The 25,579-nt window shown below is 37.8% G+C and overlaps 1 protein-coding gene across 2 annotated transcripts in view; it reads left to right on the plus strand.

Moving 5' to 3' along the window:
* EFL1 (elongation factor like GTPase 1) overlaps nucleotides 1-25,579 on the plus strand; it is a 149,626-nt gene that overhangs the window by 33,693 nt on the left and 90,354 nt on the right. For both annotated transcript variants that reach the window (XM_077828055.1, XM_077828056.1), the window contains exons 13-15: nucleotides 12,839-12,990; nucleotides 14,057-14,232; nucleotides 18,381-18,516. In XM_077828055.1, the coding sequence (XP_077684181.1) occupies nucleotides 12,839-12,990; nucleotides 14,057-14,232; nucleotides 18,381-18,516 (464 nt within the window). The remainder of the gene's footprint in view (nucleotides 1-12,838; nucleotides 12,991-14,056; nucleotides 14,233-18,380; nucleotides 18,517-25,579) is intronic.

Below are 25,579 nucleotides of genomic sequence, written 5' to 3' on the forward strand. Positions count from 1 at the left end.
AAAGTGAGAAAAGGCACTGTTGTAGCTGGTGTTGCAAGTTATTTACATGCCATATGTGCTAAAGATTCATATGTCCCTTCATGCTTCAACCACCATTCCAGAGGACATGCATCCATACTGATGTTGGGTTCTGATCGATAATGATCCAAAGCAGAGTGGACCAACACATGTTCATTTTCATCATCTGAGTCAGATGCCACCAGCAGAAGGTTGATTTTCTTTTTTGGTGGTTTGGGTTCTGTAGTTTCTGCATCGGAGTGTTGCTCTTTTAAGACTTTTGAAAGCATGCTCCACACCTCATCCCTCTCAGATTTTGGAAGGCACTTCAGATTCTTATATCTTGGGTCTAATGCTGTAGCTATTTTTAGAAATCTCACATTGGTACCTTCTTTGCGTTTTGTCAGATCTGCTGTGAAAGTGATCTTAAAATGAATGTGTGCTGGGTCATCATGCGAGACTGCAATAACATGAAATATATTGCAGAATGCGGGTAAAACAGAACAGGAGACCTACAATTCTCCCCCAAGGCGTTCAGTCACAAATGTAATTAACGCATAATTTTTTTAACGAGCATCAGCAGCATGGAAGCCAGTCCTCCGTAATGGTAGCTGAAGCATGAAGGGGCATACGAATGTTTAGCGTATATGACATGTAAATACCTTGCAATGCCGGCTACAAAAGTGCCACGCGAACGCCTTTTCTCACTTTCAGGTGACATTATAAATAAGAAACAGGCAGCAGTATCTCCCGAAAATGCAAACAAACTTGTGTGTCTTAGCGATTGGTTGAGCAAGAAGTAGGACTGAACTTGTAGACTTTAAAGTTTTTTAAATTGTTTTGTTTTTGAGTGCAGTTATGTAACAAAAAAAAAATCTACATTTGTAAGTTACACTTTCATGATAAAGAGATTACACTACAGTACTTATATGAGGTGAATTAAAAAATACTACTTTTATCATTTTTACAGTGGAAATATTTGTAATAAATATAAAGTGTGCACTGTACACTTTGTATTCTGTGCTGCAATAGAAATCAATATATTTTAAAATGTAGAAAAACATTCAAAAATATTTAATAAATTTCAATTGGTATTCTCTTGTTTAACAATGCAATTAATTTTTTTGAGTTAATGGCGTGAGTTAACTGCGATAAATCAACAGCCCTAGTGGAAAATCAAAAATTTTGAAAAATATTTTCAATTAGTGTTTGAGTTTTGAGAGTGGGGAATAGTTCATGAACAAATGTTGCTCCCCCTTTTTATTTATTTATTTATTTATTTTAAACCATTTTGAGGCTGAGATCAAGCATGGAAAATTTTAGTCAATGAGGGAAAAGTTAAGGAACTCAAATGCTTTTGCAACCTAAAGAATACTACCGACTACCTATTATTTCTACATAGATAATCTAATTAATCCTGTAAAATCTAATATTTACTTATTTCTTGATTAATATGTCAGACAAAGTCAATAGTTCCTTACTAGAATGTAAGTTTAAACTTAAAAGTTTAATAAACCTCAAGTTTATTTTGAAAATAATAACTATATTAACCTGTAATTTGTGAGTTTTTGTTTTATTCAATTTGAAATACCTGTCCTTAATACTGTAGTGCAATGGTTTAATCCTAGCATAGAATGCTTTTTTCCATAGCACTGAGGTCCAGAGAGGAGGAAAGGAGAATCTGAAGAGGCTGAAAGGTCATCAAAAAAGCAGAAGTTGTGGGAGGAGAGGTTGATTTTTCTCTCAGCCCCTCTTCACAAACACTCCGCAGCTGGAAGTCCATGGATTGCTTCTGAGCTGCCTGCAAGAGAACAAGCAAAGCAGTGGGTAGCTTGCTTTGCCCAAAAGATCGATGGATTTCCAAGCTAAAACCTACTTGATAGTAATTCAGTGAATGCTTGATGTTGGTTGTACACACTGCAGAATCACAGAATATCAGAGTTGGAAGGGACCTCAGGAGGTCATCTAGTCCAACCACCTGCTCAAAGCAGGACCAATCCCCAATTTTTGCCCCAATCCCTAAATGGCCCCCTCAAGGATTGAACTCACAACCCTGGGTTTAGCAGGCCAATGCTCAAACCACTAAGCTATTGCCGTGCCCACCCCTCCCCCTTACGTTTTCATGGCTTTTATTTACCTTGCAGCAGAACTAGTATGCGGCTGCAGAGGAGTCAGTGACAGCATGAAAGCCCTATTAAGTGAGCAGTGCTACTTGTGCCAGCTGAGCAGTATTTAGTCTTTGTGTCATGAGGATTCTCTGTGATGTGTGGAATTGGGACCTAAGGCCTCTCATCCTGCTCTAGTTCCCTCTTTCAGTCTTTCCTGTGCAATTTCAGTTCTCTTTTTCCTGACCACTCCATTTAGCTGCAGATCCCTCTTCCTTGAGAGTTGAAAGTCCGAGGTTGTCTGTGGGTGACCCAGTAGTTCAAGTTTACTTTTACCTCTCCTTGATTTTACCAGCTGGGCAGAACATAGGCCTTAAAATCAAAATATGAACTGTCATTACTATGTTTATAGATCCAGTGCCTGGCGGATGTGCATTAATCTTGTGTTCTGCTCCCTTATGCTGTAACATATATAAACTTCATTTGAAAGCGTTATTTTTTAAATATAATTTCTCATAATGGTACTTGGAATGACTAGTCATGTGGGAATGGACATTGAGAGGAGCCAGGATAAAATCCCGATTGAACCTACTGGCTAAACAACAACCCTAATTTAATGGATTACGTATCAGACCAGGAATATAATTAACTTAAATCAGCTCACACATGATATTTTCTAGTTCTTCCTTTAGCAATTGGAATCAGAGCTGTCCTACATCAAACTATACGCTATTTAAAGTATACATTATGCTTTTTTTCCTATGAATCTCAGGGTTGATTTATCGAAACGAAAATTGTTGGATATGTTTTTTAAGGTGTGGTGAGGTGTGGGTGCATGCGCGTGTGTGCGCGTGCTCACACACACACATATACACTGTATATATATATGGCACCACATGTGGTAAATTGTATTAATTGCTCCTTCGGCTTTGGTCCTTAATTAGTCCTGTAGTCTGTCAATGGTCTCAGCCTTGGTATCGAGCTGTACTCCAGGGCTTCCCCCTGGAGGTAGTGTCCTCACCCTCTCTGGGTGTTTCAGGCCCCAGCTCTCCTGCTGGCCCACTAAAGGCTTCAGTTCCCCTTTTGGGGTGCCTCAAAGTCCAGGCCACTTCCCCCAGTAGCTAATTGAGGGTGGGGGGAACCCGGGGCTACCCACCAGTCCGGGTCCCAGCCTAGAGACCCTGCAGATAGGAGCTGTCGCTGTGTCTCTTTATCTAAGCCATGCTGCTGCTCTAATTCCCTAGGCCCTCGCCTCTGGGCCTTGTCCTGATGGAGTCCCAGCAACCAGCCAAGAGCTCCTTCTCACTCTGCCCGACTTCTGAGACCTAACCAGCACCGAGTAGAGTGGTACTGTCACCTCCCATGACTTGCATGCTATGCCTCTGTTAATGCAACCTAGAATGGAATTTGCCCCCTTCCCCCCCCCCCCTTTTTTTTTTTTGCAACGGCATCACATTGCTGGCTCATGTTGAGGTGCTGATATGCCACAACTCCCAGATCCTTCTCAGCAGTGCTGCTGCCAAGCCAATTTTCCCCCATTCTGTAGCTGTGTATTTCTTTTTTCTTCTCTAAGTATAGCACTTTACATTTTGTTTTTCATTTCATTTTGTTGTCTATCGCTCAGCTCTCCAATTTATCATGATCCCTCTTAATTTTAACTCTATCCTCCAAAGTATTGGCAACCCCGCATAGCTTTGTGTCATCTGCAGACTTGATCGGTATGCTGTCTGTACCTATATCCAGGTCATTAATAAAGATGTTATACAACACTGGACCCAGAACAGACCCCTTTGGAATCCCACTTGGGACCTCCCTCCAGTCAGACATCATTCCATTAAAAGTTACTCTTTTTTTGTGGTTGTTTAACCAATTATGTATGCATTTAATGGTAGTTCTGTTGAGCCCACATTTCTCCAGCTTTCTTATCAGAATGTCATGTGGGACTTTGTCAAAAGCCTTGCTGAAGTCCAGATATGTTATGTCCACTGCATTTCCCCTATCCATCAAATCAGTTACCCTGTCACAGAAGGTAATGAACCTGGTTTGGCATGATTTGTTCTTGGTAAATCCGTGCTGGCTGCTGGTGATTACCCCTTCATCCTCCAGGTATTCACAAATTAAATGTTTTATGCATTGCTCTAGTAGCTTGCCAGCTATCGAAATCAGGCTGACTGGTCTGTAGTTTCTGAGCTCCTCCTTTTTAAATATGGGCGCTCCGTTAGCCCTTCTCCAATCTTCCGGGACCTCTGCTGTCATCATTGAATTTGTAAATATTATTGCCAGTGGCTCCAGATTTCTTCAGCTAATTAATCGAGCCTCACTGATTTGAATTCATTCAGATTGGTTAGAGGCTCTCTGATGTGTTCTTCACTTATCCCTGTCTGCATCCCTTCCCCTTTATTGTCTATGGTAACTTTGCTAGTCATCCGGTCACATGTTTTTTGTGAGAAGACTGAAGCAAAGTAGACATTGAGCAGCTCTGCTTTCCTGTCATCTTCTGTTACCAGCTCATCTTCTCCATTAAGCAGTGGACCCGCACCATCCTTGATCTTTCTTTTATTATTATTATTTAGTTTAGTTTATTATTTGAAGAACCCCCTTCCTGTTGTCTCTGACACTTCTTGCCAGCTATAACTTATTCTTTACCTTGGCTTTCCTGATTTTGTCCCTACACGCTTGCGCTTTTCCTGTGTAAACTTCCTTGATGACATGCTCCTCGTTCCATTTTCTGTATGTATCCCTTCTGGTTTTTAGATAGCTAAAATGCTCCTTATGCAGCCACAGTGGCCACCCGTGGCTCTTCTTATCTTTCCTCTGCATCAGAATAGCTTGATGTTGAGCCTCTAGTATTACATCTTTTAAGAATTGCCAGCCACCTTTCTACTCCTTTTCTTCCTAACTGGTCTTTCCAGTTAGGCACAATGTATGCAAATATCTCTTTGTGTTCTTCTATCTATTACATATTAAATAGAAAAAGTAGAGTCCTAAATAGCCATCCTCACTTCTTTTATTTGTAGCACTTATTTTGATCTCAAAATTTTGTTTTTGTTCACACCAAATATTTTTTTCTTAAATTTATCATAATTGAACTGAAAAGGAGTCTGTCTCTCCTGATGAGCTGAAGAGATCTGTTTTGCATTTAGACTGAATGACTCTCTACTTGAGGAGTTCAGTAGGTGCTCTGTGTTCCATGGCTTAAAGCCTGACCTTAGAGGAATTTGGGGTACTGGCAGATGATGATGGAGGCTTTCTTTTTCTGACTTTTTGGTCAGCTTGCTTTAAAAGGGAAGATGTGATACTGGATGATAACAAGCAAGAACACCAGCATCAAGTGATTATTTCTTGAGTTGTGGTTGGACCATTGCTTTATTTTAAACTAACTAGAAAAACAGGAGAAGAAAATAAGACTAAGGGAAAGGAAGGACACCACAAGCTGATCTGCATTGTTTACTCTTGCTTTATCATCTCTGTTTTTGGTTTCATCTTTTCAGACAAACTGACTTTTCTTTGCATATTGTTAACCACTCTGTCTTTTGACTTTGAACATTTGACTGTTTTAAATCCTCTTCCCATGACATTCTGCATAAACTTAAAAACAGAACTATACTGATAAATATCTGCATATTGTAATTTTCACTTTGTGCAAAGGTTACTAAGAAGTTCTGTATAGAATTTGCTATATCTTTTCAAATGGACTCAAATCTCTGTCCATTTTTAATACTTTATAATAACCCTATAATAGGAATTTTAGTTCGAAAGAAATGTTCTTTGATCAGTCATGCTTATGTTTCTTTGCTTAGCTAAAGCTGTGCCTATTTAGGGTATTACTTGAGGATGATAGAGAAAGCATGGCAAATAAAACTTTATACAGGAAAATCCAGGAGTGGAAAATGACAAATTTATTTTTAGGAACCCCTCATCATTTTGTCTAAAAAGCTGCACTAGAATAAATGTGCAATTCAGATGTGTTTGCACTCCATACCACCCCACCCCAAAATGGTTTGCTAACTAAAAATGGTTAAATGTACCAAAGAAGTTATGTAACTTATGAGTCTGGCAGCAAAAAATGTGAACTTCTTAAAAATAGAAAAAGTACCGCTTCAATTAGAAAACAATATGCCTTCCATAAATTTACCAGTGTTCTGTCTTTTAGAGCACAGGAGTAGAGTCTTTTTTAAAAAAAATTATGCACTTGACAATAAATAATTTCACTTTCCATCACTGCTTATATGATGTAATCAATTGAGATGACTACTTAATTCTTGAGATAGAATAATGAATAATAATGCCACATAATCTCTGTAATCTGATGACCTCTAATAAACTAAATATTGCTGGGCGTATGCAGTACTTTTGGAAGCCCTCCAAAGATAACCAGATGTTTCAGGGAGTGTTGCTAGTGACCCATTAGATTTCATTCTTCTCTTGGAATCTGTAATAAAGCTCTGCTCCCGCACTGTGCTAATGAAGGTGACATCTTGTTCTTGGATCAAATCAATTTTTTATGTATGTATCCAGTGGAGATTAGATATAAGTAAAAATCTTTAAAATGTACTTGAAGTTTTAAATATCTGTTAAAGTGTAAAAATCCTAATATTGCCTGTTTGGTTGAAACACAACAGTCGTCAGCTTGGAAATTCAAATATTTGGGGGGGACACAACAAAGTGGGTTTATTTGAAGAGTAATCTCTTCATGGACAGATTGGGGGGAGAAAGAAAACTTTTTTCCTCTAAACTGCCTCCTATATGGGAGCACTCCTTTCCCAACTGCCCTGTGAAGTGCTCTCTTCTCACTTTCTGTAGCTCACGAAAGCTCATGCTCAAATAAATTGGTTAGTCTCTAAGGTGCCACAAGTACTCCTTTTCTTTTCTCAGAATAGGCTTTCTACTTCTCTCCAGATCCATAAAGCATGCAGAAATGCTTTAAGTGCTTTCTGAATTGGAGCCTAAAGCATGTACTTAAGTCCATCTCTATTCAGGACAGCACTTAATTGAAGTCATGATTGAAGCATGTGGTATCCTGAATAGGGATGGACTTACGCACATGCTTAAGTGCTTTTCTGAACTGGTTTCAGAGTGGTAGCTGTGTTAGTCTGTATCAGCAAAAACAATGAGGAGTCCTTGTGGCTCCTTGTGTCTGGACAGTCTCTACCCAAAAGAATAAATGGACACAAGTCTGACATCAGGAATTATAACATTAAAAAACCAGAACGCTTCAATCTCCTTGGTCACTCAATAACAGACCTAAAAGTGGCAACTCTTCAACAAAAAAACTTAAAAAACAGACTCCAACATGAAACTGTAGAACTGGAATTAATTTGCAAACTGGACACCATCACATTAGGCCTGAATAAAGACTGGGAGTGGTTGGGTCATTACAAAACCTAAACCCAATTTCCCCCATACTAATTTCCCCCTACTGTTACTCACACCTTCTTGTCAACGGTTTGAAATGGGCCGCTCTCATTACCACTACAAAAAGTTATTTTTCCTCCCTTGGTATCCTACTGTTAATTCAATTGTCTCGTTAGACTGACCTCACACTTGGTAAGGCAACTCCCATCTTTTCATGTATTTATACCTACCTGCTCCTGTATTTTCCACTCCATGCATCTGATGAAGTAGGTTCTAGCCCACAAAAGCTTATACCCAAATAAATTTGTTTGTCTCTAAGGTGCCACAAGAACTCCTCGTTGTTTTCTCTGAACTGGGAGTCTCACTAGCTAAATTCTACCAGTAAATCCTAAAATGTTACCCAAACAAAACAAAATTAGTTACGGGCATGTGTGATATCAAGATTTGTTATGACATACTTTGGTCAAGTACCATTATGGCTTTGAAGTGATTCTTCATGATGCACAGCTTGGCACTAAAACATTAATAGAATTAGGGTTGCGTGTGTGTTGCCCCTTTAATCTTAACTAGATATTATTATTTGCTTCCGGAGTTGAAATATAAGCCAGTATTTAACTGGAGGTATTCCACCTCTTTGTTTTGTCCATTCTTTCCTTTTTTCCCTTTACCACCACTGTCAAGGTTCCTCCCCCACTCTGAACTCTAGGGTACAGATGTGGGGACCTGCATGAAAAACCTCCTAAGCTTATCTTTACCAGCTTAGGTCAAAACTTCCCCAAGGTACAAAATATTCCACCCGTTGTCCTTGGATTGGTCGCTACCACCACCAAACTAATACTGGTTACTGGGGAAGAGCTGTTTGGACGCGTCTTTCCCCCCAAAATACTTCCCAAAACCTTGCACCCCACTTCCTGGACAAGGTTTGGTAAAAAGCCTCACCAATTGGCCTAGGTGACTACAGACCCAGACCCTTGGATCTTAAGAACAATGAACAATCCTCCCAACACTTGCACCCCCCCTTTCCTGGGAAATGTTGGATAAAAAGCCTCACCAATTTGCATAGGTGACCACAGACCCAAACCCTTGGATCTGAGAACAATGAAAAAGCATTCAGTTTTCTTACAAGAAGACTTAATAAAAATAGAAGTAAATAGAAATAAAGAAATCCCCCCCTGTAAAATCAGGATGGTAGATATCTTACAGGGTAATTAGATTCAAAAACATAGAGAACCCCTCTAGGCAAAACCTTAAGTTACAAAAAAGATACACAGACAGAAATAGTTATTCTATTCAGCACAATTCTTTTCTCAGCCATTTAAAGAAATCATAATCTAACACATACCTAGCTAGATTACTTACTAAAAGTTCTAAGACTCCATTCCTGGTCTGTCCCCGGCAGAAACCAGCATATAGACAAACACACAGACCCTTTGTTTCTCTCCCTCCTCCCAGCTTTTGAAAGTATCTTGTCTCCTCATTGGTCATTTTGGTCAGGTGCCAGCGAGGTTACCTTTAGCTTCTTAACCCTTTACAGGTGAGAGGAGCTTTCCCCTGGCCAGGAGGGATTTCAAAGGGGTTTACCCTTCCCTTTATATTTATGACAACCACCATTGACCATAGTTTTTCTCCAGTTTTGCAGCATTATGATGGGATATATTTCTAATAAATAATTGGTAATTATCATCATAGCATAACATTAAAGATTTGCCTACAGTGAGAGAGTAAATGAACCTTAAAATATATAAACAATATCACAAATAGTATATTACTTCACTAATCTGAATTTTAGGGGAAAATCTTTAAGATGTAGTTCAAGTTGTAAATATCTATTAAAGTGTAAAAATCCGTAAGGTTGCTGTTTGATTGAGAAGATGTCAGCAGTTGTCAGCTTGAAAATTCAAAATTAAGGAGGGGGACAACAAAGTGGATTTATTTGGGCCGTGATAGTTTGTTGAGCTATGCGTTCTCTCAGAAAGAACTGTTAACATTTAGTACAGTATTTATCTTAAAAAGAAAGTTACGTGTGAGGATTTAATAGTGGAAACACATGAGCAAAAAGTAAGCTTCTCTTGAGGCTTGAATATCAGTTTGGGTGGACCCTTCATCCATTTTTCATGGAAAATGCAATTCCTTAAAGTAATGATCCCGAACCTTAGGATCTCCTGTTCTCCGGGCATGATATTAGGGTCTACAAAGTTTTAAACCACCTCTTTGTGCCTGTTGAAACATCTGTGTTACAGATTTGTAGTGTGTCATGACCTTCATTTGTCATTTTCCTCTTCTTTTTAGCAGTTTAAAGAGGGGATTATTAGCTTCCCAGCTTTCACCATACTGGTCCGGTAAAATTTTCACTTATTGTCTAGTTATTCTTAACACTTTGTGTGACCTATCTTTCAGTGAAGAGAAGTTGGTGGAGAGAGAATTGGGGATGGGAGAAAAATCTGAACCGGTTTTAAGGTGACTAGGACAGTCTTATATTTTTGTTCAAGTTTCCATGTGGCTTTTGCTTTATTTTTTTCAACATCAGATATAACAGAAACCTTCTCTTAACAGCAGTGTATTTTGCAGCATTAAATTTCAAAGCCATTCACCATCAGGCATGGAGGACCTGGTATACACATCATGATAATATTAAAAGCCATTTATATAATTCCATAAATGTACATGTTTACAAAATGCCCTAAACATGTTTACATTACTATTTGTATGTTTACAAAATGCCCTAAAGAGTTTTTTTCTTTGGAAAAACCAAGACAAGACATGCCTCAATAGTTGAGGAAATGGAACGATTTATGAGGACAATATTGGAAGTACTATCAGAAGCTGTGAAGAAGAGGAAAGGTGATTGATTGGTGGACAAGAAAAGAGAGAATCTTCCCAGCTTATGGGGTAGCAGGATAAAGACTGTGAACCACAAAGGAAGATGAAAAAAGGAAAGAAAGACAATAGGATTTGAAGATGTACAGACTAAGAGGAAATGAGAGCAGAGATCTGAGTGGGGGCAAATTATGTGGGGCCTTGAATTCGAGGAGGACTTTGAATTGAATGTTGTCATATAATAGGAAGGATGAGGGAGTTCTGTAGTGTTTTGTATGAATATTATGTGTACTTCATTTTACCTGTTTGGTTTTTTTTTTTTTTTGTCTGACTTCATGAAGTTAAATCAAAGAAGGCTGTTAGCTGAAAACAAGGAGGAAATGAACCAATAACAGAGATAAGGTGTATCACCTGGGGAAAATACCAGCAGTCCATAACAGGACAGTGGGTTAGCTGTTCATTGGAAAATGCCTACCTATTTATCTACCTGCCTGTTTCCAGCCAGGTTAACCTGGCTGACTTTTTCCAGGGTCAGATCCTAAAATCAGATGAACACTAACCCCTTAAAAAGCTCTGCCAAGAGAATGAAGGAGGTGGAGCTCAACCAGCAGCTGCTCAGGGGGAGAGAGAGTGTGCAGGAGGGCAGCCTGTCTCTCCCTGCCCAGAAATAGTTCTATACCTTGCTCAGTACTCTAGGGAGGTGGAAGTAAGGCATAAACTCCGTGTGATGTGTGTGAGGTAACTGGGCTCACCTGAGCTTTGAGGGAGTTTGAGTTTTGGGTGGGACCCAGACATGTAGATCTTTTGTGTCTTCACCCTTTTCTCTGTTTGCCATGGACCTCTGAGAATAGGGACAGTACATCTGTTTGGAAGGAGCTGTTTTGAATCACTTTAATCAGCCACTAGTCACATGCTCCTGGATAGAAGCATCTGGCGATTAACAACTAAAGTTGGGCCAGCCCTGTTAACACAGTTGGAAATGGGGACTGCTATCCCATGATCCAGTTGGAGACTGGTAGAACTGTGGGTTCCATCCTGAAAGAGGTGAAGGTAGCAAAACCTGTCATCTGAGGATGCCCTCATGAGAGATTACAGGGAGGTATAAAGTACCACTTACCCTGTAACTCTGGTGGTACAGTGGGAATAGGGATGGTTACAACCTAATGAACTGCAGAGTTCCACTCTGGAAGGAGTTCAGGCAGAGACCTGTCACTTGGCAACTGCTCACGGAACAGATCACAGGTACACTCACAGATGAGCCATCACAGAGGGGAAGCTAATGGAAGGTGTTCTGGGAGCAACTGTGGTTGGACTGAAATTAAGTGTTTATATGGCCTTCACATATTTGAGTGCCTCATATCACAAGTTTTATTTATGGCCAGATTTTGAAAAATGCACAGATAATTTAAAAGTAAATTTAAAATAAGCCATTGACATGCAATGAAAATGTCTGAGAAAAATTTTATTATTGTATTTAGAAGGAATTCTACCTATATTACCTTTTGGAAGGAATTATGCTGCTAAGGAAAATAAAAAATGATAAAGATCAGGTTCCCTCAGGGCTAGCTAATCTTGTCGTTAAGTTCTTTAAATCTAGTTTTTTTCCTGGTTATTGTGCTTGTGACTTAGTACATTTGTTTTTGTTTGAAATATAGGTTTTTGTTTGTTTGTTTTTTTTTTTAGGAAAGGGAATATTACAGTTCTCTTTGGCTGTTTAAAGACAATTCCTTTGCTCCACAAGACACATAAGATGCAGTTATTTTGGATAGGAATTAATTTTGATTAGTGTAAGGTAGAAGTAACCAGTGAATTGGTGTATGAAATACAGGAAGTAAGATCCTGGTTCCATTGATGTCGTTGGTAAAACTGCCGTTGACTTCAGTGAAGCCAGGATTTCACTCTGCATATTTGTTAGGAATTTTTTTTAAGCTGTTCCTTCACTGTTTCCTGTTCAGCTCATTAAAGTAAATGGTTTCACATGCTATTTAGGGTAGATACTAGCTTAGAGGGCAGGTAAACCAAACAAAATCTTTTCTCTGCTCTGGGTAGCTTCCAATATTGGCTTAGAGAAATAAATTTAAATGCCAAAAATAGTACAAGTAATCTAAAATGAATGTATTCACTGATAGATGGTAATTTTTCTTGCAATTTGTTCGAAGTTAGTGTGGTTTAAATATTTCTAAACTGCACACTTACTCCATTTTATTCTCCGCTACTAGTGTAGCATACTAGCTTGTGATTCTAGTTATCATGACTGTTATCAAGTCACTGTTCACCAAAAGAGTGATAATTCTCAGAACAATTACACATGTGATGGGTTTGTTTTAACACCACAAGTATCAGCAGAAATGTAGCATAATAGATTCCTCCTGGATGTAGCAGAAGAATGGGATATTTTATTACTGCCTTAAAAACTGCCGGAAATACTTCACTAACAAACCTTGAAATTTTTTGGGAAATTTAAGTTCAGTTTTGTTTCTCTAAGACATAATATTTCAGTTACTTTGTATTTATTGGAAAATGAATGGTATTTCCAAATGTTAATGATTTCAAATGGAATATAGGCCTTTAACACAAGAAGAAATTGCTCAAAGACGTGAGCTTGCAAGACAAAGACATGCAGAAAAATTGATAGCCAGTCAAGGACAAGAGCTACCAGAACAGGCCCTTTCTGGAAATGAATCTGAATTGACTGTGAAGACTGGTGAGACAAAAGGTACAATATTTCACAGGACTATCTTTTGTCATCCATTTTTCTTATGGGGAGATGCTCTGCTTTTATTACAGTAGTGCTTGGGGATCAGCTGAGAACAGGACCTGATTGTGCTGGGTATGCACTGTACAAACATAGAATTGGAGAGACTACCTCCCTGAAGAATTTACAATCTAAATAGACAAGACAAAGGGATATATACACAAACAGAGTGATGGTTTGCAGATACCATATTAGGTATTTGTTTCATTTTTTAAATGTTCTAGATGTGGGATTAACTAGATGGAAAGACAAGGGAGGTGGATAAGAGGGTAGGGCAGGGATGAAAAGGAAGGGAAGGAAAGAGAGGAGCCTCGAGGCGAGATGGAGTGAGGATGAGGTGAAGAAGAGTATAAGGGAAGGAGTAGGAGTGGGAGTGGTTGGAGCAAATAACCAATCAGATTAGTCAATCGCTATTATCTTTAACCTGAGTGTGGTTATAGCCTGTTAAGTATGCATGATGGACTTTTAAATAAATGAAAAGGTTAATCCCTAATGGTAGTGGTGTTACTTACAGACTGTCTCCACCAATCTCCTTCACCTCCCAAAAGCATTTAATTTGTCTATTTAAAAGAACATCTGGTAGGGACATTTGGCTCCGTGGTTCTTAGTAATGCTTTGTCTGAGGGCTTATCTACACACACAGTGTATGCCTTCACCCCCAGTACAACCCCCCAGTGTGGGCGCAGTTATTTCAGTATAAAGGTGCTTCATACCTGGATAGAGATTCCTATGTGGGAGGGGAATAAGCTATATTAGTGTTAGGCACCTTTATCGTAATATAACTCTGCCCACCATAGGGGTTATACTGCTAAAACTATTCTGATACAAAAATCTTGCCCCTAACCTAAATGGTTATACCAGAACAAAAAATGTGTGGATAAGGCCTGACTCTTGAGTCATAACAGCAGTTCCTTGCTTTCTCCTAATATTTCTTCATAAGTGACTGGACGCTTTGATTCATTATTATTTTTTCTCAAGATGGTACAGAAACTGTTTTTACATTTCATTATTCTTTAACTTTGATTAGGTGATGAGCAGGAGCTCACTAGTCAAACAGAGAGCATGGCCCCAAAAACTGTGAAACAAGAAGCAGACAAAGAGTCTTTCATTGCTTTTGCTAGAGTGTTCAGTGGTGTGGTGCGAAGAGGGCAAAAGATCTTCGTTTTGGGACCAAAATATGATCCTGCTGAATCTTTGAACAAGGTAAGAGGTGATAGTAAAATGTTAACATAGTTTGGGATTGTTTCACAACATTGATAACTTAAACAGCTTTTTAAATGCTGTTCACCAATTAATAATTTCAGGTAATTTTTTTTCAGAAATGTCAAAGTGAGTTAGGAAACTTAATTACCAAAATTTTACTTATTATTTTTTATTATAACAAAATTAAGCATTATGTGCCTAATCATAGATTGTAAAATGAGGGGCTATCAGTCTCACTTGCGTTGTAGTTCTGAGTGGAAATTTGATAAAGTAAGTATTGGTGGTTTTGTATGTCGTGTATCCTGTTTTAAGAGTGTATATAAAATCTATGCATAGTGTGTGTGTTATATTAGCTATTTTTTCATGTGACTTGTAATAATGTGACTATTTTAATCAATTGGCTTGTATCTGAATGTTGTTGTATGTTGTCTAAATGCCAACTCATTGCTATCACTTAAGTTTTGGAGGTTTTAAATCAGGATTTCTGAACGTTAATCTATGAAAGATGGGATTTTGCCTAGTATGTAAGAGATGCCTTTTTATGGATGTGTGATTGGGTCCTAGTTCTTATGGGAGATACAGACTACGCTCTAGGGTAGGGTTTATGTAGTTATTCCACAAAAATCTACAGCTGTGATTTTATTTTATTTTTTTTAATTTGAGCTCATCAATTCATAATGGATCACCCTTTGATTTTACTGGAAAAAATCAGATAATAAACCTTAGCTTGATGACTATAACAGTTAGCCTTTTCTATATGTTAGAACTAAGCCAATAGGATAGCTTAAAGATGACCTGCAAAGGATTTCAAAGAATTTGAGCCTGTGCCTTTTTTAGCTGCTTCATAATGATAAAGAGCCTGAAAATTTTTGTGTAAAGTTTTTTCATTTTTGGTGTTTTTTACCTTTAGGAATATCAGACAATTCACTTCTCATCATGTCTAGTTTTGCTCTGGCTAAAAATTCTTTTCTCGGTTACTCAACTTCCACTTTTTTGACTTTGGTAAGGTCATTTAGTTCACTAGTTCTGCAGTCATCTTGGAGTCTTTCAAGCTAGACAGAACCTGAATTTCTAATGTAAAATATAAGCAGGAAGAAAAAAGTTGTGTGGGAGGTGAATATTCTGAACTTTCTCTGCTTCTTTATCAAGATAGAACATAAGTCCAAGTTCTTTTTTCTTTGCAGGTCACCTTTATGAGGAGGAAGGGACAGCTGACTAATTAAAACTTAATGTGCACAAAGTATCTTGGTTTAATTTCAGGCTAGTGAAGAGTGCTCAGTTTTGTGCTGTGCTTTCAGATGAATGCATAAAGATTTGTGATAAATGCATACATTTCAATAAATTTTGGTTGAATTTAATATGAAATTCGGAAAGGTAAAAATAGAATTTGATGTAGATGTTGTCACACAGAACACACACAGGCACTATCTGAACACACACTTGCGCATACACAGAATTTACTTAAAACGTATATATTTACTGTTAGCTTCCGTGAATTGCTAGAATCTATATTTCGGTATGCAAATTCATATTTTATAATTGGATTGTGACACACGGGCACAGACAGAAGAACTGACCTAAGTTTTGAATGCAGAATAAATAAAAAAAACTACTTTGTAATGGGTAGCATCTGTTGGGGGATTTTTTTTTGGATGCTATAGCAGGAGGTTTTAAGTTAGTGCGTATACTAAGCAAGTATTATGAAGGTTACTGTGATGTTTCTAAATTCCTTTTTCTGTTAAATTATGCCAAATTGATTTTGTTGCTTTTTCAAAAACATCTAAGATCTTTTTTAAGAGGATCACCTTTTGGGTTTGGATATCCAATAATGTGCATCTGACTAAGCTGCCTTTGAGGGAGGTATGAATGGCTTTCAGGTCATCCGTGCTGTGATCCTCCTTCAGTGGCATAGATGCTCATTGGGAGGAAACTAGAGGAGTCTCCCACACTTGCATTCTTTCTTGTATTCCTTCCAGCTCTTCACCTTTCAAAGCCAAACTGTGCTCCATTTCCTCTCACCCTCCACCCTGTTTGCTCATTAGCATTTCCCCATCTCCTAGCAGGGAGCATGATGACATGTTCCTTAGAAGGCATTCCGACAGGCTTTGAAACTCTGGAAGAGAGCCCAGTTGATTTGTCAGAGTTTTGTTTCTAATAGATGTCTGCTCAGCTAGACAAGTTAGTGAACTTTAATTCCTGTGCTGCAATCGTATTTTTTATTTTGGATAAGGTAGTGCCGGGATTCTTCCACACTGTCACCAAAAGTCAATTCCTTGTATTTCAGGCATGACAAAGCCTTTTACCCTATTTTGTCCTGTCCAAGTAAGACTTAAGAAGCCAGGAATGTTTGTACGTTACTAGAGCATGATTTATCTTAGGAAGGTTCAAGACCGTAAATGTCAGAAAGTATATTCATTCTGCACAAGGGCTCTGCCAGGTCTATTTTACCTAATTGGATAAAATAATTCCTCCGAGAGGTTTACTGCATTAATGGAAAGGAAATACTAAAATCTTTGAGATCAGTCTACTAGATCAATGGTCTCTTCTAGAACAGAAAAGGTGGACACATGTTTTTTGATATTTAATGTAACTACTTGAGCTTCATTTCATACTTTAATGCATTATAGAATTAGGCCTGAATTTTCAAAAGTGACAGCTAATTTTGGTTGTTCAGTGCCAGACAGCTATAGCCTAATTTTCAGAAGTGCTGAGCTTTTGAAACTCATACTGACTTTAGTTAAAGTTGGAATTGTTAGTGCTCTGGACTTACAAAACACAGGCTTTACATGACTGAAGTTAGACACCCAAAATTAGAGGTCACTTGAAAATTTGGCTTCTGTGGGCATCTTGCAGTGCATTGTTAACACTAATCGTTCCTTTCTATTTCATAAATACTGTCTGGATTGACACAAAAGATTGAAGAGAAAATGTGAAACTTTTCCTATTTGGTCCTTCTTCAGGATCTTCTAATCCAGTCCAGACTACGAGGAGTCTGGTGGTACCTTAAAGACTAACAGATTTATTTGAGCATAAGCTTTCATGGGTAAAAACCCCACTTCTTCAGTCCCTATTCAAGCCCAAATTAATGGTGTTAAATTTGCAAAACAGCAGAACTAAAATTCATTTGCAAATTGAATGAATTTGGGCTTGAATAGGGACTGGGAGTGGCTGGCTCATTACAAAAGCAGCTTTGCCTCTCCTGGAATTGACATCTCATCTATTATTGGCAGTGGACTACATCGACCCTGATCGAATTGGCCCTGTCAACACTGGTTCTCCACTTGTGAGGTAACTCTTCATGTGCCAGTATATTTATGTCTGCATCCGTAATTTTCACTCCATGCATCTGAAGAAGTGGGGTTTTTACCCACAAAAGCTTGTGCTCAAATAAATCTGTTGGTCTTTAAGGTGCCACCGGACTCCTTGTTGTTTTTGTGGTTACAGACTAACACGGCTACCCCCTGATACTTGAGTCCAGACTCCATTACTCTGGCACCCACTATATCCTTATAGTCTAATGTCATGTTGCAAGTATGTTGCTGTGAAGGTGTTCTTTGACTGTTTTTGAAGTTTCAGCTGACTGTGTTGAGCCAACAATCTCGTTACATATATTTAGAGTTAATGTTGTCAAAATAGTTTGAGTACTGTCTCCACTGCTAACTCCAATATCTAGACCATTAGAAGATCTCAAGAAAATGATTAGGAAGGAAATGTTTCCCTTTGCAGGGGAAAATACTAGTTAATGAATTGTGATAAATTTTGTCTTTTGGTATTTTGGAACTGTGTTCATAAAAGCTAATTTTTTACTTATGAAAATATCTGTGTTACCCTTAAAATAAAATATGTTCGGAGCTAAAAATTAATCAAAGTAACAAATCACATTATATTCTTGCTACTGTGTCATTCTAACAGTAATTTTTCATGGGTTCCCTGTATGAACTCTGTTTCCTCTCAAGTTTGATTTAGAAATCAGTGTTAATCAAATTATTTTATCAGAATTTCTTCTGACAGATAACTTTGTTAAACTAAAAATGCTTTAGGTATGTATTTGTTTTCAGTTCTGGAGTTCTAGAGTCACTTCAGAACCAAGTTAATAGCAGTTACTTAGAGATAAATATCCAGCATTGATTATTTTTCTCTGTACCTAGTTACCGTCAGGTTGTTCTGCTGCAGATGATCTGCCATCAGTACCTCACATGGCTTGCTGTACATTAGAGAATCTCTATTTGCTGATGGGAAGAGGACTGGAGGATCTAGAAGAAGTGCCTTCAGGCAATGTTCTAGGTAGGACTGTGTTAATGGTTCAGTTAATAGAGCCTTGAATCCTGAGGTCATTCAGTATATAAAAGATGTAGAAATCCTTCAGATGTGATTTAAGTCTATAAGAAATAAATATTCGCTTAAAACTTTGAACTTCATAGTTTAAGTGAATTGAAGATGCAAAAGGACTAGGCCATTTTAATTGCAATATTTGTGTTGTGGTTTGGTAGCATCGAGAGGCCATTATCAGGATCGGTGTCCATTGTGTTAGCTTTTGTATACAAATCATAAAACTACATATTTCTTCCCCAAAGTGCTTACACGCATATTGTAATGTCTGTTTGATACTGGTTGCTAAAATCATATCATCATTGACTTTTTTGAGGGGGTAAGAGGGTAGTTAATCAATATGGTATTTGGAAATAATTGTGATTTTTAAGGTTGATTATCTCTCAACCTGTCAATTCCGGAAATACTTTAGAGCAATACAGATTCTTCCCAACCACTAAACTTTTCAAATCCTCATCTCAGACCAGTGATAGCTGAGAAACGTTCTTATGCCTGTGACAAATTCTCACACTTCTTCCCCTGCCCCCGCCCTTAACTCTTTGAAGGATAAATAAGTTGCCCTCATCCTTTTGTTCTGCTCTATACTGAATGTTCTGTGCTGAACATTTTGCTTTGGTGCTTCAGTTACTGACCATTTCCTGCTACTTATTTCTTTTATTAATTATCTTTTTACCTCAAAAACAGCATTTTGTTCTTATGATCCTGGCTTTAATTTGACATTATATTTATGGTTTTCCTTCAAAATTTGCCTGCATTATAATAAAACTTAGCATTTTGAAATCTATAAATTGATTCATATGAAATGTAAAAATACGTTTCATATTGTAAATATATCACAGCAATCTGGTATGGTCGGTCTTCTGTATATATTACTAGAGTTGTATTTTTAAAACAAGGGTACTAATTTTTATGTCAGAGAACTTCCATGTTCAAACTGTTATGTAGTATTATTGATTCAACTAACTTTTCATTATTTTGTAGCTCTTGTGTTAACCAGCGTCAGTAAAATATCAGTCATATTTTTGTAATAGAAGCTTAAAGAAAAATAGAAACCAGTTTATAAAAATACCCATATGATACTTAAGAGTGTGGCTTATAAATTCCAGATGTAAAATTCTGTCAAAAAAACAGATAAATACTTCATATGGCTAGCTTGAACAATTCATGATTATTTGGTGACTGTATTTTGTATAAACAGTAGAAGGTTCACTTTGTGTGACTCATGAAGCCCAGGAAATATAGCACTTCTCACATTTGACCTCAGCTACAGAAAGTAGGAGGTCTTGAAGTGATTTAGTATAAAAACAGCTCATGGTCTAGAAGTGAAACTGTTGATGATCTAGCATTTAATACCAGCCAATGTTAATCTAACTATGGTTGAAAGTGATGAAATTAGAAGTGGCTAACAGTCTCTTAATATACATCATCTTTTTGTGAAAGCACACATGTATTTCTAAAAATAGATGTTTGCTAGCTTCTCATAAAATCTGCAGGAAATTAAATTAAGTTTCCAAATCTTTAGACCTATCATGGAAACTTAAATCCGTTCCAGATGTTTTTAAGTCATTCTCCTTTAAAGTGCTGCAGAAACATCCTCAGACACAATATATTAATCTTTTGTCAGTGTTGAGAAATTAATGAATACCAATAAACTGCATTTTTGTCCATACTTGTCATGATTATGTATTTTGAGGACCATTTAGTGTAGTGCTAGTAAGTAACTTTCCTATGTTGTGTAGATACTTAGTCATATAATAATGTAAAGATGGTGTGTTAACTGTTTCAACTATATTTCAAGGAGTAAATGAGTCCTACTAAGTCTAAAAAGCTTCTTTCATGTAAAGCAGTGATGCTGTTCCCTTCCTTATTGGAACATTTCCTAAGTATCAGATTTCTCTAGTAAATGATAGCTGAAATCCATCATTTGTAGAAGACATTAGCTAATTCCTTTTAATATATTTTTGTCCTTTGCTGAAACGTGGTGATAGAGTTAGTTATTTGCCTTTATTCCATTCAAATGGACATTGTAGTTATGGCTTACACATCATGGTATATGACACTTTCTTACCAAGACCTATACAATACCCTGTGGATCTATAGTTAAGAACAGTATATTTTAATACATTTAGTGTAAAACAAATTATTCAAAATTACATGAATCCAGTGCATTTGAATAAAGCACAATCATCTAAATGAGAACATAGACTGAAGCAGCTTATGTTATATGCTATATTTTACTTCACACTTTCCCAAAAAACTGACTCTTGAGCTGAAGACAAAGGGAAGGCAGGTATGAACTGACTGCTCTTCAGATTGCTGCTGGGAACAAAGACTCAGAGTGGACAGAGAGCAAATGGAGCTCAGATAATCAGGGCAAGGTGAAGCCATGATTTCTGCCAATATGAATTCTGTCATAAACTTACCTTTCTCATGCTAACCTAAAGAATTCCAGATGTTGCATTACAGTGACTGTTAAATGCTACCCAGCTTTTTAAAAGAAAAAAAACCCTCTGTACATGTTGGGTCAGGTGCTAGAAGAAATAACCCTGCTCCAACTTTTTGTACTGTAGTGTGTTCCTTTTTAAAAATTAAAGAAAGGTTAGTATATACTGGCTTAAGATTGGGTTCCCGTAATCTAGGCATTTAACCGTGCTAATCACTTAGTATCACATTCTAATCACTGTGTATTGCCTACTGTCTAAATCCTCAGCAGCTGGTGAATGTGAGGCTATGTCTACACTGCGGACCTTAAAACAGCACAGCTGTAATGTCTCCCAGGTAGCTGCTCTTTGTTAGCTGGAGAGACAGAGCTCTTCTGCTGGCATAATTAAACCACCCCCAATGAGCGGCATTGGCTATGTCAGCAGGAGAGCCTCTCGTGCTGACATAGCGTGTCCACACCAGCCCTTTTGCTAGTGAAACTTAGGTCGGTCAGGAGGTGTGGTTTTTTTCACACCCCTGACTGACAAAAGTGGTAGTGTAGACCAGTGGTTCCCGAACTAGGGGCGCCGTTTGTTCAGGCAAAGCCCCTGGCAGGGCAGGCCGGTTTGTTTACCTGCCGCGTCCGCAGGTTTGGCCAATCGCGGCTCCCACTGGCCGTGGTTCGCCGCACCAGGCCAATGGGGGCTGCGGAAAGGGTGGCCAGCAAGTCTGTCGGCCCGTGCCGCTTCCCGCAGCCCCTGTTGGCCTGGAGCAGCGAACTGTGGCCAGTGGGAGCCACGATCGGCCGAACCTGCGCATGTGGCAGGTAAACAAACCGGCCCGGCCCGCCAGGCACTCTTCCTGAACAAGTGGCGCCCCTAGTTTGGGAACCACTGATGTAGACAAAGCCTGAGTTTATTTGCAAGCGTCTTCTGTTAGAGCTTTGTACTGGATTTTAAAGCAGTTTGAATATGCTAGGTTGCCCTTTTTCAGTTAAAAATAAGTGGATAAATATACACCCGGTATATTTTTGATATTGCAAAGAGTAAACTGAATGAGTGTGAAATATTTAAAAGAACAAAACCAGCTCTTTAAGTGTTGATCTGACCCATAAAAACAGTCTCTATTATAGCTGTCATTGCAATTTACCGTTGTGCAGTAGGTATCCTTAGAAAAGTTTGCTGGTCTGAAAGTCTGCTGTTTCCAGAAAATTCCTAATTTTTTTTTTTAGGACTATTTCTGAAATCAAAAAAACTCTTTCAAAATCTTGGAACTTCATTAGGTTCACCCATTGTATAATGAACATCTGGATATGCAATTTTTTAATTGAACTGAAGTGTAGATCCTTTCAGAAATATGAAACATCCCAAGCTTTGTCTGGATTTTATGACCAGAATTATTCTTCAGTAGCATAGGATCAGAATTGGCACTAAAGCAATTAATGCTGTTAGCCAAAATATATTTAGTATTTCACACTTTTAGCACACTTACATCTGATCTCTGAGTATATTGACAAATGGGTTTGAATTAATACTTATCTAGAACATGCAAACTGAAGCATCAGTAATAATCTGATGTCATTTTAAGCATTTCCAAAAGAGTTAAAAGCCCTGTCTGTCTTCTAGTTCATTTGTTTCTTTTCTCTTCCCGTAAAGGTACATTGTTAATTTATGTAGCTTGAACAAACACCTTTTCTGACTTCTCAAAGACAGAATGCAATATCTTCTATATAAAAGGGAACTTGTAATAATTGCTGGTGCTAGGCTTTTATGACTGCAGTTAATAACAGTGATTTCTGTTTCAAAGCCAATTTATCTTTCAGCTTCAAAGGATGCATAAGTGCCTTCTCTCCAGCTATACAAGGAAATTACTTGTAAATTATCTAGTAAATTAAGGAAGCTGAGTTTTACCCTTTGTAATTAAATTTTTGCCATATGGAATATAGAGTTAATCATGACTGCCTGTTTCTCTTTTTAAAATTTTACTGTATAGTTTTTACTTTTTCTGCTATAGGTTGTATCTGATCGAATTCTAACAAGTCACAATCTCAGCCACGTCCTAATGAGCAGCCTTGCATTACCTTTTGGTTTCTAATCAGATGTAATGGCCAAATAAATTGGTTGATGTGAAGGTATATAAATGAAGATGGAGAAAGTGTTCACCTATTGGTCATTACATTCAACTTACTTTTCCTTGACAAATTAAGATTTTTATAAGTGTTTATGAATCTGAGAAATTTGGGGTTGATGTCTGTAATGTGCAAAAACTTCTTCCTAGTACTGCAAGGAACTTTGCTAACAAGTCCAACTTGTATTCAAATAACAGTAAGGTTATGAGTTACAGCACAGACAAACAAAATCAAAGAGATTCAGAGTTAGGACTGAAACACCATTCTCAATCCTTCCCTAATATCTATGCGTTGCAGGGAATTTCAAGAGGTGGGCAACGTATTTTCGTATGCTATTAAGTAGAAGAGTATAAGGAGTGAGATTCCATTTTGCTTTTGTTAATTTGTATTAGAACCTTACTGTCAAGAATGTTCTGTGTATATTTACTATTCTTCATAGACCCTTTCTTAAAAACTCTTAAACAGTAGGCCTATTTCCATGCATAATCTATCCTGATAGAAGCAAAATACTGTTTCCCTCAGTGTACCCACCTGCAATTTGCAATTTCAGTTCTCCAAAATCTATTGGATGAGTTATCGATTTCTGCACTGTTTTTGGTTAAGAAATTAGTTATATCTTACAGTCAGAGTAAATAAAAATATTTCTGGGGTCTCTTGGATAAGAGTGTGGTCATTTTGAACTACTTGCTTATCAGGAGCTCTGCTTTCTTATGTGGAATGCTCTTTGGTAACAAAAGCACTTGACTTGTAGACTCTGTGAGCTTGTCTATATAGCGTGTTAGTGTATACCAGGTGGGGTATAAATTCCTGTGTGTGCCAGTGTGTTGAACACTAACTGGCCACGTGGAATCTGCTGGAACACACTAAAAGTTCCCTCATGTGCATTGACGATTGCTTGTTTCAAACAGGGCTACATCTATGCGCATTAAGGAAGTTTGTACGCCAGCAGGATCCATGCAGCCAGTTGGTGTGCAACATGCTGATGTGCACTAACTATGTAGACAAACCCAGAGATTTATATGCACTAATGATTGATCTACTCTGTTAGGTTTACAACAACAAATGTGTATGTGCGAAAAATTTCTTTTGTCAATAGTGTGAGTGCTACTGTAATCAGTTAATTACTTTTCATCTTTCTCCTCTGCATTTACTTCCAGGAGAGGTCCTGTGCCAGCAGTTAGACATTAAGATCCTACTTGTACTCTCTTAAATTTACAAAGTCCTCGGAAAAGATTTGGAAAAATGCACTTAGGAGTTATCACTGTATTAGAATACACATGTTTTCAGGGCTATTGTAGGAAGCATGATTTAGTTGAGACTGTTGGCTGAAAAAGCTAAGAGCCATTGAACTGAAGTTTGGAAAAATTCTTTAAGTTGCGCTGAGAAAAAGCCTTGACCGGAATCCTAAGACACTGAAAAATATCTAAAAACATAACATATATAACTCTTAAAGTATTGTCTTATGACCAAGAGGTAGAGTGATTTGGATTCTAAATCTGTCTCTTATAAATCATTAAGGACTTATTCAGTACAAGATGTTTTAAGGTCCTGTAGCCCTTTTTGTTGTAGCCACTTTTCCACAGATATTTCTTGATTACCTCTCTTCTTTAGCCCCTAATTTTTAAAGGACAGGGCAGTTTTTACCTGACTGCCCATATGCCCTGTGCTTATCATTGTAGTATGTATTTTCCACTTCCCAGAAATTTCTTCTAAAGTTTAATTCTTATTTCCACATAATAAATCTTTTAACTTGACTTCTTAGTGCTCTGAGCCTTTTTCTTAGGAAAGAGCAGTCCGTATCTCTTCTACCGTAACGCATGCCCTGAAGTTTTATCTGACCCATAAATAGTGTCAGGGAGTTAAAACATTATTTTATATTTTGATTGTTGTAGCAATAGGTGCCTGTAAGAGCACTGTAAGTAGATTTTTAAAAAATGTATTTTTTGCCGCATCATTTGGCCAAACACCCCCATCCTAAATGTGTTAAATATCACTTTGGCAGGAGCATAATGACTTCTTGATGTGGGGCACCGGTCATTCAAATTGAGAAGGTGGCCACTTTGTCTTCTGGATGTGGATTTATCCAGCTTTACCAGTTGGACCTGTCAACTTCCAAGAACTTAATTTAGCTGAAAAAAGTTTCAAGTGGCACATTAAAGTTTTTCCTCTTTCTTTGGTACACTGCTTGCTACATCACTTGTCAGTCCCTACTGTCTCTGATAAAATGAGAGAGTCATAAAACAAGGGTGATAACTCTGTTGGTTAAAGTAGTTTTTCTTCTGCTACATTCTTCCCTTCCCCTTTAAGACGTGCTGCTTATTGAGAGAGATTTAATGCACTCGTTTCTTACTTTCGAAGTTCTCTGACAGGAAGTTGGTTGGCTAGTACTTATCCTTGATAGATATTTTCCTTTCTGGTAGATGAAGTAACTACCATTGTCAGTCTTCTGTCTCTTCTAGGATGGGAGAA

This window comes from Eretmochelys imbricata, chromosome 10, assembly GCF_965152235.1.
Source record: "Eretmochelys imbricata isolate rEreImb1 chromosome 10, rEreImb1.hap1, whole genome shotgun sequence".
NCBI lineage: Eukaryota > Metazoa > Chordata > Testudines > Cheloniidae > Eretmochelys > Eretmochelys imbricata.